Source organism: Orcinus orca, chromosome 17 (genome assembly GCF_937001465.1).
Source record: "Orcinus orca chromosome 17, mOrcOrc1.1, whole genome shotgun sequence".
Lineage (NCBI taxonomy): Eukaryota > Metazoa > Chordata > Mammalia > Artiodactyla > Delphinidae > Orcinus > Orcinus orca.
The window spans coordinates 52677096-52690740 of NC_064575.1; the positions used below are offsets into that span (position 1 = coordinate 52677096).

Below are 13645 nucleotides of genomic sequence, written 5' to 3' on the forward strand. Positions count from 1 at the left end.
TTCTAAAATTGCTGAGCAGTATTCCATGGTAAGCATGTGTCACAATTTATTCACCAGTTGGTGGACTTTTGGTTGTTTCTAGGTTTTGGCTTCTAGGTTTTGGCTATTATGAATAATGCTGCTGTGGACAGATGCTTTCATTTGTCTTGTGTAAATACCTAGGACTGCACTTGCTGGGTCATGTGGTAAATGTATGTGAAACACTGCTGACAGTGTTTCAAGGTGGCTGGAACGTTTTCATTCTCACCAGCAATACATGAGGGTTCCCCTTTTCCATATCCTTGCCCAAACTTGATATTGTCTGTCTTTTTAACTGTTGTCGTTTTAGTGCATATGTGATTGTGTCTCATTGTGGTTTAAAATTACATTTCTCTGGTGTCTAGTGATGTTGAATATTATTTCGTGTGTTTATTTGACCATTCCTATAACTTCTTTTGTGAAATGTCTGTTCAAATAATATGCCCAATTTTTAAATTGGGTTATTTGTCTTCCTTTTATTAAGTTGTAAGAGATCCTTAAATAGTGTAGCCCTTTATCAGTTATACGTTTTGCAGTTTGATAGCCACTTTATTTTCTTAACGATGTTTTTCAAACAGCAACAATATATAATCTTGATGAAGTCCAGTTAATCAATATTTTCCTCTTAGAGTTTATGCTTTTGATGTGCAGTTTAAGAAGTCTTGGCCTAACCTAATGTCACAAAGATTTTTCTTGTTTTTTTCTAGACATTTAATAGTTTTATATCTTACGTGTAGGTTTATGATCCACTTTGAGATAATTTTTATATCTGGTGTTAGAGAAGGGTTGAGTCCCATTTCTTTCCCGCATTGATATCCAGTGTTCCAGCATCATTTGTTGAAAAGACAATATTCTTTCCATTTAATTGCCTTGGGATCTTTGTAGAACAACAATTGCTGATATAATTGTGGATCACCTCTCCAATTTTTGACTCAGAATATGTAATGCTTTTCTTCTTGTCTTTAGTTCAGGTCAGCTGCTTCAACATTTAGGAGCAGTGCCTTTACATTTGAGTCGATGGTCACTGACATCTCATTTTGCACTCCACCTGGGTCAATAAAAGACAATGGCAGAAGGAGAAAACTTGTGGTTTCTTATTTCTTAAAGAGGAGTGACTGTGGTGGCAGTATACCAAATACTTGCAGCCCGATACCCATTTAGTTGCCAATGGGACAAAATTCAGCCACCTGAGGCTGAAATTGTAACCCTAAATAATCATATTTTAAAATAATAAGCATTTGATGAGCACTTACTTTGTGCTGGGCATCATTCTAAGTGATATATACTCATCTAATCCTCACAAAAGCCCTATGAGGTACTATTATTGTCATCTGTGTTTTCCAAATGAGGATACTAAGGCACAGAAAGCATAAGGACACCCATGGTCGCACCGTAGTAAGTGGCAGAGATGGGACTTGCCACAAGCTGTCGGGCTCCAGGGCCAGTGTCCTTAGCCATTACCTCTACACTCAGAGACACTGTGGGACCTTCCAGTTCTTAGGAGCTCCATAACTGAACATAGTGCCTTGCTTAAATGTGTTTGTTTTCTTAATGAGGATTCTTTGTCTACGTCATTAGCTATTTCTCATCTTTCATATGAGAATAAGAGGAACAAAAGGAACCAGCTCTCTGCAGCGTTGGGAGGGCCTCACAGTAGACAAGTCACATTAGCAGCCCTTCTTTTCCTGGCCTGTCATTCCTGAGTGCCTGCTGCATTCTATGAAATTGGGGAATGAGCAGAGTGAGACACAATAAATTCCCTGCCCTTACCAGGCTTCCGTATTTCTTGGGTTCTGGTAGCTTTATATCAAACCTTCAGTGTCCTTGTAATAAAAATATTATCTTAAAGTTTGCTCCTTTAGCGTCCTGTGTGGTGTGGCTTAAAAGAGTCAACAACCTGCTGCTGCTGCTGCTTTTTTTTTTTTTCAAACTGAGCAAGGGATCTCGTAGGGTTTTTGGTATTGTTGAATATTTGATTTGCCCTCAAGCAGTCAGGGGTGCTTCTGTAGAGAAAAGCAAGTCATTCCACGTAGGAATGTGAGGTGCATACTTTTTCAGTAAAGGGTTGCTACTAATGTTTTTCTCACACAGTACAGAAATATTACATTAGTCACAGAAGAGTCCGTGGATGTGGTCCAATGTCAGCGGAACCATCATGCTACTTGGAGGATGTGTTATGAGTTGTGTTTGTGTTGTAGGTAAAGAGGCTTATGAAAGGACGCAATTGTATTTGGGGTTTTATTTTGAAGTGGATGAGAAAGCAACTTACCAGAAACTAAATGTGAAAATTATTTCCACCGAGTATGGTTTAGCTGCTCTCCTAGTCTTGGAAATCAGTGTTTACATTGCATATTATAATTCAATCTGATGTAAATTAAATGGAATGATTTATCATGATCTTTAGCCATGGCACTGTCAACTGGTTATAAGATCAGGTGAGCTCAGAGTGATTTCACCAAGTAAATTTCACTAAGGAAAAGTTGTCTAAAACCTAGCACTTACTTTAGGCAAACTACTAAAATGGCTACTACTTGTTGAATTAGCAAGTTTCATTTGCTATTAGAGATGGCTGCTTCTCTCTCTCTCTCTCTCTCTCTCTCTCTCTCTCTCTCTCTGTGTGTGTGTGTGTGTGTGTGTGTGTGTATAGTGATACCAGGGAAGGGAGCAGTTTGGTTCAACTGAAGCTAGTAGCATTAAAAAGTTCTTTAATGAATTTATTTTAGCTAATTGGATTTATATTTTATTTTGTGTCCTCTTCGTAGTAACATTTGGTAAATATTTGTTTATACTGGGTGTTAGGCATTGTGCTAGACGTGGGAGTAGAGGGCAGGAGGTGTGCCTTGGTTTCTGTGCTCTAGAAGGTTACTATCTATATAGCTGCTATTTATTGAGTACTACTGTGTGCCAGGCACTGTGGCTTACACACTTTATTTCTAATATCTACTATACCACAATTCTGCAAGGAAGGTATTACTCTTCCCACTTTACAGATGAAAAAACAGAGCTTCAGAGAGGTTATGAACGTGCCAAAGGTCACACAGCTAATAAGCAGAGTATAGTTGATAAATATAAAACAGGGTAGTATTAATACCTAGAATGCTTTTAGGAAACATGTAAACCTTGAGAGATGCAAGAAAGAGTTTTTATAGAAAAATCATATGTATTGTCATCATAAGAATCAAAGTAGAAGAAAGAATTTGCTATTCTGTACTACAATTTTGTATGTCAGCTAACATAAGTCTAACTGTATGAATGAAGGAACACCAGATCTCAGTGATTTGATACACTAAATGTTTATTTCTTGCTAATAATAATCTTGATAGATGTCTGCAGACCTGTCTTTTGATCAGGAATCCAGGTTCCCTCCATCTTGTGACATTACCATCTCTATATGTGGCTTCAGGGTCATCCCAGCTGGGGAAGAGAGACCATGGAGATGGCACACTGAGTTGTAAATACTGTGACCTGGAAGTAATGCTATTACCCCCGTTCACATTTCATTGGCTAGAACCAGTCACATGGTCTTAACTAACTGCAAGAGGTTAAGAGAAGTCTAGTTTTCCCATGTGCTCAGGAATGAGAATGATTTATGTGTGAGCACCAGATATCTCTACCACGTATTTCATTATTTAGTCCCTGGTATGTTATTTGTCAAATTAACATAGTTTGCAGAGAATCCTGAAATAAAATCAAAGAATTATTATTTGTTATACCCAACAGACGTATGATGGTTATATCCCTTGATGTTATATTCATCTGTAGACTGATACTGGAAGTTACCCTGGATCTAAACCCTGTCCAACATGACTAATTTTTAACTGATAGTTCATTTCCCACCACAAACTTAAAGAATAAAATCTTAAAAATGTTGATTCAAGTACTGAAATGGAACATGGCTTCACTTTTTGATCAGTGCAACCAATTTTGTTATTTTTATTTTAAATACATGATATAGTGCATATGGTACCACTAAAACTTCTATTATTTTATTAGTTTGTTTTTGCACCAAGCAAAATTTTGGAAAATCCTTAGCATACACATTTTATACTTGGGAAGGATTTAGGTTTCTCTATACATAGTCAAATTTTACGAGATTGGATGGCCTATTATTAGGTTCCTAGGGGCCATCTACCCAGCTCTTGAATAGAACGGCTCTGGAAATCCCCGTTCTGTTAAAGCTGTTACTTTGCAGCACCATTTGATGCTTTGATCACTGTTGTCTCTTGAAAATGCTCTTAGCTTTATGTCCGCAGCTTCAGTTATCATCTATGTCCTGAATACTTTTCACATTATTTTTCTCCAGCCCAGCTCTCTCTGAGCTCCAGACCTTTATGTTCAACTGCCTGTTTGACTCTCCACCAGCTCCAAATCTGACTTACATCTTCCCTCACGTTCTCTGCTCTAGTGGAGTGGCACCACCGTCCTTCTGGTTTCTCAAGCAACGAGGATTTTTTTCTTGATGCTTTGCTCTACGATAATCCCCATCTAAGTCATTATCAGTTCTATCAACTTCACTTTCTTAAATCTCTCTGAAATCATTTATCTCCATTCTACTTCCACCATACTGACCCAAGCTGTCATTATCTCTGGCCTATGATACTGTCCACTTTTGTGCACTGTACCTGGGATGGTCTTTTCAGAATGCTAATCTGATCATGACACCCTCTCACTGAAATCCCATTGTTTTCAGGATTAAGACCTAAATCTTTAACGGGTTTACAAGACCTTGCACGTTCTGTTTCTCCTCCACCTTTCCCACCTCATCTTGCACATCTTTCCCCCTGGTGCTCTCTGCTCTGAGCATCATTCAGTTCTGTGAACCTGATATGCTCCCTCCTGCCTCAGGACCCATGTGCCTGCTATTCCATGTTTTAGGACTGTGCTGTGCAATACTGCAGTCACTAGCCACCTGTGGCTATTAAAATTGAATAAAATTAAAAATTCAATTCCTCAGTCCCACTATCTCCATTTTAAGTGCTCAGAAGGTGCATGTGGCTAGTGGCTACCATATTAGTGAAGATATAGAACACTTACATCTTTGCATAAAGTTCTATTGGACAATGCTATTCTAGAATATTCTTTACTACCTTCCACACCCTTCCTCCTGTGTGACTACCTCAAGGAAGCCTTCCCTGTCCTCCCCTTTCAGTTCCTAGTAAAGTCAGTTTTCTTTGTATCTAAGTCCACCAGCCAAAGACTACCGTGAACACATCTGTAGTCAAAGTTACATTTATTTAGCTTGCTTCTGCAAGGGGCCCTTAGGGACAACTCAGCAAGAGAGAGTTGGGAGGAGCTCTTGGTAGTGTTTGGGCTTGTTCTGGATGAGTCTAAGAAGGGATCATGGAAGTGACAACCAGCTCTGGATTTCATATGTCAAGACGTTGGGGCAGTCTAGAAACTGGGTACCTCGGTCGTCATTGTTCAGGAGATGGGATGAACAAAGCAGGGCTGAGGCTATCTTTGCCAAGAAGGCATCAGTCCCGCAGAAGGGGGGGATGTTACTCACTTTTGTACCTGTGTTATTGTCTTCTGGGGTTCTGTTGGGAGCATTGCTTATCTTCTGTTGGCCTTGTCCGCGTGCTGTTGGAAGCAGTACATTCTGTTAGAAGCATCAAGGCTGATTGTCAGTGGGACTGATTTTTACTTTCTCGGTGGTGATGTGCTCTCCTAGAACTCTGTTGTTCTTCTTAGAGTGCTTGCACACAGTTTGTAAATTTTTAAATTAATGATTATTTGACTAATAATTTTCATCTACTATGTCGGAAGCTTCATGACAGCAGGGACTGCTTCTCTTTTTGTTCACTGTGGTATCCATAGCACCTAGCATGGTGTCTGATGCAAAGTAGATGCTCAGCAAATATTTATTGAAAGAGTGGATGAATGAATAAATGAATCATAAGACCTAAAAAATTGGTGGCTGATCAAAGACATGGAATTATCTTGCTATATCTGATTCTACCACTGTCAAGAATCATTGTCTTTTCGTAGTAGATTCTTAGTAGATGTCTCTTTCCTCCCACCCAAGGAAAAAACTAGAATTCTAATATTCAAAATTTAAATATAACATTCTAATATTCCTTGATGTCTAAAGTCCTTTAAGGATAATCTAGAAAATATATGTACCATACTTCCTTTACTACCATTTTTCTCAGGCCAAATGATTAAGAAATGTATAGATGCACTGCATCAAATCACAGCAAGGTATGGTGATGTTGGCTGTCTGCCTGCCTTTTGGCATCCTACAAATTATATTAAAATGTTTCCAAACAGTTGTGGAAACTTGGTAATTGTAGTCAGAATGGCCTGAGTGTTTTGGTTCTAATTGTTTCTTTTTTTGACCAAAATTTTTTATTTGACTAAATTCTATTTCATGCATAAGCATGACAGTCTCTCCTGTTTATTAGACTTTGGCAACAAAAAGAAAACCAAGCAGCCTTGTACAGCAACAGTGAAAATGCCAAGGGTGAGGGTAGCCTACAGTTTTACTGTAGGATAAATATATATATATATATTTTAAAGGCCTCTCTCCCTTTGGCCATATCAACAATCATTTAGGGCCATCATAAAGGATTGTGATGTTTTCCAGGTAGAGTATACATTTAATTTTTTTTAATTATAAAGATAATGTAAGCGAATTAAGGATAAATGTTTAAACTCGGAAAAAGTAATATCCACGTCAGTAATATGTCAACTATTTTAATTTTTTCATAGTTCTTGTTTGCATGCTCATATTATTGGATTAAGAGTTTTTATTTGTTAGCCCATAGTTGACAGTCTCTTTGAGTCTGAATAGTTGTAGTATATCACATCTTCTTACATCCCCTGGGACATTAGAACCCTAGAATGTATCAGTCCAATATGTTTTAGTAAGCAAGTCTATCCTCAGGCTGCACGGTGCCATGGCATGGGCAATGAACTCATTCAGGGCCTTGCTTATTAATACTGGTTCACCATGTGTTGTTACGGGTTACCACATATTCCTTCAAAGAACACCTTTGAAATGCATCTTCTCTGTCTTGGAGTCATTTCCTTAAATGCTCTTTTCATCATGCTACCCTCCTACTCCAAAATTTCCTAATTCTTAAATATATTAAGGGTCAAAGCAAAGTTCACAACAGCCATAAAATCTTTCCAGAATTTTGCTGATCTTCCTTTCCTGGTGATGTTCATTCTGTACTTTTCCAGTCAGGACACCTGAATAAATGAATGGATGAATGCTTTAACATAGACCTTCATATCTAGTCATTTGCTGTATTTCAGTTTCTTTTGTTGTCATTTGTCGTATGAATTTACTCACCTCCTCAACCAATTTTTATATATTTGAGGCAAAGAAAGTGCCTTATATATTTTCTCTATGTCTCTTGGCACCAGTCAGATGCCGAAGCCCCAGAATATTTCCATTTAATGCCTTGTTGATGGGTTGACTGATTGCAAAAGAAACACAAATCTGTATCTTTGAGTCTCTGTCATGATTAATAAACTAGTTAACAAATACTTGTCAGATGCTCCTGGGCTGCGTTTGGGTAAACTTTGAAGGGCAAACTGTCTTCTCGGATCCACGGAGTTTATAAGACTGTATATAAAGAAAGATCCTATGTATGTACATATAAAGTGTGAGGTGAGGGCACACTGCGTTCAAGTGATGGTGGTTAGAGATTGTGAAGGAAATTTGGAAAATAGCTGTGAGTAAACCTTTCCGGAGAAGGAAATCTTTGAATTACTTGTCAAAGAATGGAAGTTTATGGCAGAGAAATGAAAGGCAAGACGGTTGTTTCTTAGAAAGAGACACTAGAAAAAAGGCCACAGCAGAAGGTCCAGATCTGTGTGGTCCACCAAGTGCTTTTTCATCAATATTCTATTATATTTACTTTAGGATCAAGAGTTAGGGCTTTTGGTGCATCTACTTTTAAGAAGATTCTAAAGTGTAGCAAAGTGCATCCTACTTGCACTAAATATACAACAACTGAATGTCTGTGGACCCAAGCCTTTTCACATGTAATACTAAGACTTAGAATTTCCCTCCGCAAAATTACTTTTAACACTCTTGTGATAATGAAGATCTTAGAGAAGGGCATTGAGTACGATCAAGTGATTACTATAGAACAGAATTTTTGTTGTTGTTGTTGTTGGAAGAAGAAAATGTCAGTGTGAACTTCAGTTTCACAATTTTGCCTGAGTATGGAACAGAATTTAATACACATAGATAGAGCTCACCACGTTCCAGGAACTGTTTGTAGTACTTTATCTCTGCTAATGCATTTAATTCTTCTCATCACTATAAGTAGGCATTTTACAGCTGAAGAGAATACGGCACTTGCCTCAGTCTACATAGGCAGCAGGTAAAAGAGCTAGAACTTGACCCTAGAACTTGACTCTAGAAAGTCTTGCTCCAAAAACTATGCCCCAGAGCTCTAAATACTGCTTTATGATACGCTATGTGGCTTCTCTGTAATGAGTATTCCGTTAACTCAGAATTTGTGGCTTTTGGAATAAGTGTTGGAGATAAGAAAATGGAAGAGATGTTTACATGTCTGAGGAAACAGTTTCCAGTACCTGGAGACAATTTAGGAACACCCGTGGACATGTCAATGTGGACATGTGAATAAAAGCACAAATGCATTTTCTGTTGAATGTAATTCTCAGTGTGCAGGTGGTATGCAAGTTCTATACACAAATGGTAACTATTTTCACTGTAGTTGAAAACATAATACCAAAAAAATGTGTAATTTTCTTTTCTAAAATGAGGATAAAACAGTTTGGATACATTTGTCACTTTTTTTTTTTCTGCATAATGACTCACTATTTGTTTTAATTTTGATGACTTTTAAATTTTGCAGAAATTCCGGAGTGCTTCAGTTGGGGCTGAGGAGTACATGTACGACCAGACATCAAGGTAGGTTACAGGAGATGCCCCTAGAAACTGATGAACTGATAACTGTTTAAATGTATCGTCAAGTTATACTTTAAAAGAAAATTCTTTTCTCTCCACAATGACTTCTAAATTACTGTTTCCAGTCTTGATCAATTTTCTGAGACCTACCTGTACCCTTCCTTTGTCCTTTTGCTGCTAGACATCCCTTCTTAGGTGTTCCTCTAAACCTCAGGCACTTGGGCCTCCAGCACAGCATGTACGTGTCTTTTCCTCTTCTTTCCTTCCTTCTTCACTTCCTTCACATCTGTTCTTCCACTTTTATTTCTCGTTGTGCCTAATGATGCCATCCTCCCAGCCACACACTCCAGAGGTGCAAGGTGCTTGCCTTCCCGCTACACGTTCATGGCATTTGCCAAGTGCTGGATGTCCTATCCCCCCTGTCCTGTCTCTTCCAATTTACTCTTGTGTGTATGCGTCTGAGCTGTTGCAACATAACAGGTTGCCCTGCCAGCACTTTCTTTTCCCTTCCCTTCCACTTTGGACATTTCTTCCTACTAGCTGTCACAGGCTTTGGTGCCTTCCATCTTCCAGCAATGAGATAGGGATTGAGGATAAGTTATAACCTGTCCTTAAAAGAGGCCCATAGACTTTTGCAGGAGACCTGTGTGATGTCATACAAATTGCAATACATTTGCAAAATGATGAGTCCTGCTCATCTGCAGAGATACATGAATAGACAGCTGAGATGACCTGCAGGCCTGGGTGTGTGGGGGGTGTGAGTGGGATGGGACCAGAGGAAAGCTTTACAAGAAGCAGCATTTGAACTGGATCTTGATGGATTACCAGGAGTTTTCCAGGGAAAGAAGGAGGATTAAGAACATTCTAGGTAGAGGGGCCACATGTTCAAAGTCCCTGTTCGTGATCATGCCTGTAGACAGGAGAGAATGGCAAGGATGAATTAATCCATCCCATTTACAAAACTTATCAGTGATTTCAGACAGAATAAGACACCAATTCCTTATGAAGGTAGTTGGGGCCCTCTATGTGCTGGTCCCTTTTTACTGTAAACCTTGTCCCCCACTGTATTTCTTGGCCCTTTACTTTTACATGTATGGCCCTCTTCTCCTCTCTCTGTTTCCGCTTGAAGCCCTCCTGCCCCTTCAGGGTCTCGCTCCAGCCTCAGGCTCCCCAGTCACCCTCTCCAGATTCTCCCAGCCAGAATTTGGGTGTGCAGTGGTGGTGAAGGGTGGGGGAGAGGCAGAGAAGATAAAGTTCCAAATCACCTTCTAAAACGTGGAAATACATGTATAATTTGCATGCTGTCAATCCAGATAACCATGCAGCCAGCTATCAGGCCAGTGAAAAGAGCAACGACCTACCAGTCATGTGACCTGGTATCTCTTTCTGCTGCTGTCATTGTCTCCAGGGGTGAGCAAGTTTCTCAGTCTCTCTTCAGCTGTGAAATGAGGAAAGTGGTTCTCATCTTGTGTTGTGGATGAGCTTGGGGGACGTGAATCCCTTGAAATTATATTAAAAACCATTAGTGTTCATATGTGCTTTTATCTGGGAAGAGGGTTCCCAGCTTTCTTCATGTTTTTCAAGCAGTCTGTGCCCTAGACAAGTTGCACGCTCCTGGTCTAGGTGATTCCTAATATCCTGTCCAGGTCTCAAACTTTATGATTCAGTGGGTTATCTTGAAATTGCTTTTTCTAGGCAAAATGACAGTGGAATTGGTTCTGTCTTGAATGATTTATTTCCCACCTTATTCTAAGACACATATTCTGGAATTTGCTTTGTTTATCAGCTTAAGCCTAAGATTTTTATCATGGAAGAGGAATATTATTTTGCCCTTCAAATTTCTTTCTCAATATAAAAGTTAAAAAAAAATCAAACATTGCAGAAATAGTCAACATAGAAAGCAAGAGTCCCCCATAATCTTGTAAGTAGATCATTTGAAGAGGCAAACTTCAGTCATTTTTGCACACAGCCTTTCACAGACTGAAATTAAAGAGCTAAAAAAATAGATAGACCCAGTGAAGAGCCTCTGATGATTCTCAGGAAACACACAAAGCACTTGTAATTGGATCATCACTGTGTGCCATCCTGCAGTGTGACAGAAATAAATATTCTGAATGAGCATCATAAATAAAAAGATTTGACTCATATCTGTTGCTCGTTTTAAGCAATGGGCATATTCTTCAAAGTTGGGAAAATCAGTGTTTTTATTTTATAAGTTAACTTATATTTGTAAAATATTAGGGAAATTATTAAGAGCAGGGATCTGCAAACTTTTTTTCTGTAATGGGCTAGATACTAAGTGTTTTAGGTTTGGCATACTACACAGTCTCTGTCTACAGAGACAGAGACATACTACACAGCTACTCAGCTACAGCTACAGAGACATACTACGCAGCTACTCAGCCCTGCTGTGGCAACGCAAACAAACAAGTGTAGCTGTGTTCTAGTAAAACTTTATTTACAAAAAACAGGCAGCTAGCTGGCTTTGGCCGACAGCCCATTGTTTGCAGGCTCCTGATTTAGAGCAGTAACCCTGTCATGAGTTCTTTTGCAGGCTTAAAAAACAAAACCCCCAAATCAAAATATACTCCCCGTTATGGAGCTAGATTCCATACAGATTTCAATAATGAATGAGTTCTAGATTTTTACATTTTGAACTATTTTAAAGTGGGATGTAGCTATTTGCAACACCTTGGCTAGACAAAAGAAAGTTGGTATACGGATGAATTGAACAAAAGCATTCACATATTTGGCTTGTTGCTAGGATGAAAGTGGCAAATTTTAGCGATTCTTAAGTTCAGGCATTACCAAGGACCAACTAAAACCTAACAGAGGCTCCCCCAGCTCCGCCTGGCACAAGTAGGCGGGCACATTGTGGACTTTCTCCCCTTCTAAACCATCTGGTTTATGGGTCACTATTAGAAAGGTTGTGTGCAATGTACTAACAGTGACCTTTGGTATGGTCTCATCTCTTTTGCCATGTGCTGTGTTTTGTCTCTGAAATGGAGTAAACGATGGTTAATATTCATACAAAATGCTATTGATGTGAAATTGATCCAGAAGCCAGAAATGTCCAAGTGAATGAATCTGACCGCTATTTGTCTTCTGTTCACAGTGGCACATTTCAGTACACCCTGGAAGCCACCAAATCTCTCCGTCAGAAGCAGGGGGAGGGCCCCATGACCTACCTCAACAAGGGACAGTTCTATGCCATCACGCTCAGCGAGACGGGGGACAACAAGTGCTTCCGACACCCCATCAGCAAAGTCAGGGTAAGGGCCTCATTTCTCCAGTAAAGCACAGAGGGATCAGGTGAAAGCAGTGACTACCTGCCAGCCTTGTGGAAGGGCATGGAAAAAATCCCAAAATAAATAATTCTAGAACACATGTCAGAGAGTTGGGGCAAGAGAACTTATTGGCTTGCAGTTTATCATTTTAATCAGTAACTAATAAACCCCAGGGAAGGGATGTGGTTGGAACATGCTTTCTGACTGTATCCAAGGAATTTCCCCAGCTTCATTCATTGCCTACGTGCTACCTAGTTGTTGTCGTCGTTGTTTTCAATCAAATGATGTGCAGTTTTCAAGTAAGCAGCTGTAAGTCAGAGCGTATGGGTGGGCAGGAAAGAGCTGGGCTTTCTTCTGAAAAGGAGGGTGCAATTCATTCCGCGTCCCTGGGCCCTCCACAGCTTTGCTAAAAGACTTCTGCAGCCTGGCACTTACTCAGGAGTCAAGAGGTGGGCATGATATGATCCCTACCAGGAGTGACTTGGAGGAATTTTCACATTCACGAGTTATTAGTTCTATTTGTGGGACATGAAACTGCCTTGGAAGCCTGCCAGCTTCTGGCATTCTGGCTACTGCCAAGAAGGGAGGGAACTGGTAATCCCTGTCGACTGAAAAGGAGAATTATAGCAGAGCTCTCAAAAGAGGCTGAAGGAGTTTCCTGCCCTGTTGTAAAATGATTTATGCTGCTGTGTGCGTGGTGTGCACTCCTAAGCTCTTTCTTCTGCATACTGAGAAAGGAGCGCCGTGCTGTGCCGAGCCCAGCGAGTTTACCCCAACCCAGATTCCCAGGCAAAGGTAACCCCTGAGGTAGAAGAGAAGAGAGTGTCCAGGCGCCTGCTGGCCGGTTTGCCTGTTACTAGCTTTTAGGTAAAATCATTGCAGTGCTGCTTTCTTGAATCAACCCGGTTTTACGGCTTTGTTTCCATGAGAAAGACAAGGAAGAATTGCTGCCCATTTGTCCAGCAGGCCTTTCTCCCTCCGAGGCCATCCCAGTTCCAGATCAGAGTGGCAGGAGGCAGGAGGCAGGGCAGTTGAGAGTGAGGGGAAAGACAGGGAGGATGTGGGGCTAACGACCCACCTGAGGCTGAACCCGTGGCAGGTAGAGAAGTGCTGAGTGTGCCCTCCAGAGGAGTCAGTATGTTCCAACCCTGAGGTCAAGGCTACGGTGGAGGTATGCCGTCAGCCGCAGCAGCATCATCGTCACCATCAATCATCATCATCCCCATCATCACAACAACCAGAGCCACAATGTAACAGCTAGTTTTTATTGAGTGTATCTTCTGTGTGCTGGGCACCGTGTTAAGCACTGTACATCTAGTAACTCGTTGACACTAACAACAGCCCTATGAAATAGGCATTCCTTTTATAATGTTACAGATGAAGAAACTTGGCCTTTTAGAAGCTAGCAACTGACCAAGTTTACATAGCTCAAACGGGAGGGAACTGGGTT

At 40.2% G+C, this 13645-nt stretch overlaps 1 protein-coding gene across 5 annotated transcripts in view; it reads left to right on the plus strand.

Moving 5' to 3' along the window:
- Window positions 1–13645, plus strand: part of GRHL2 (grainyhead like transcription factor 2) — a 166517-nt gene that overhangs the window by 64354 nt on the left and 88518 nt on the right. For all 5 annotated transcript variants that reach the window (XM_033438178.2, XM_033438182.2, XM_049700159.1 and 2 more), the window contains 2 exons: window positions 8856–8911; window positions 12024–12180. In XM_033438178.2, coding sequence (XP_033294069.1) covers window positions 8856–8911; window positions 12024–12180 — 213 coding nt within the window. The remainder of the gene's footprint in view (window positions 1–8855; window positions 8912–12023; window positions 12181–13645) is intronic.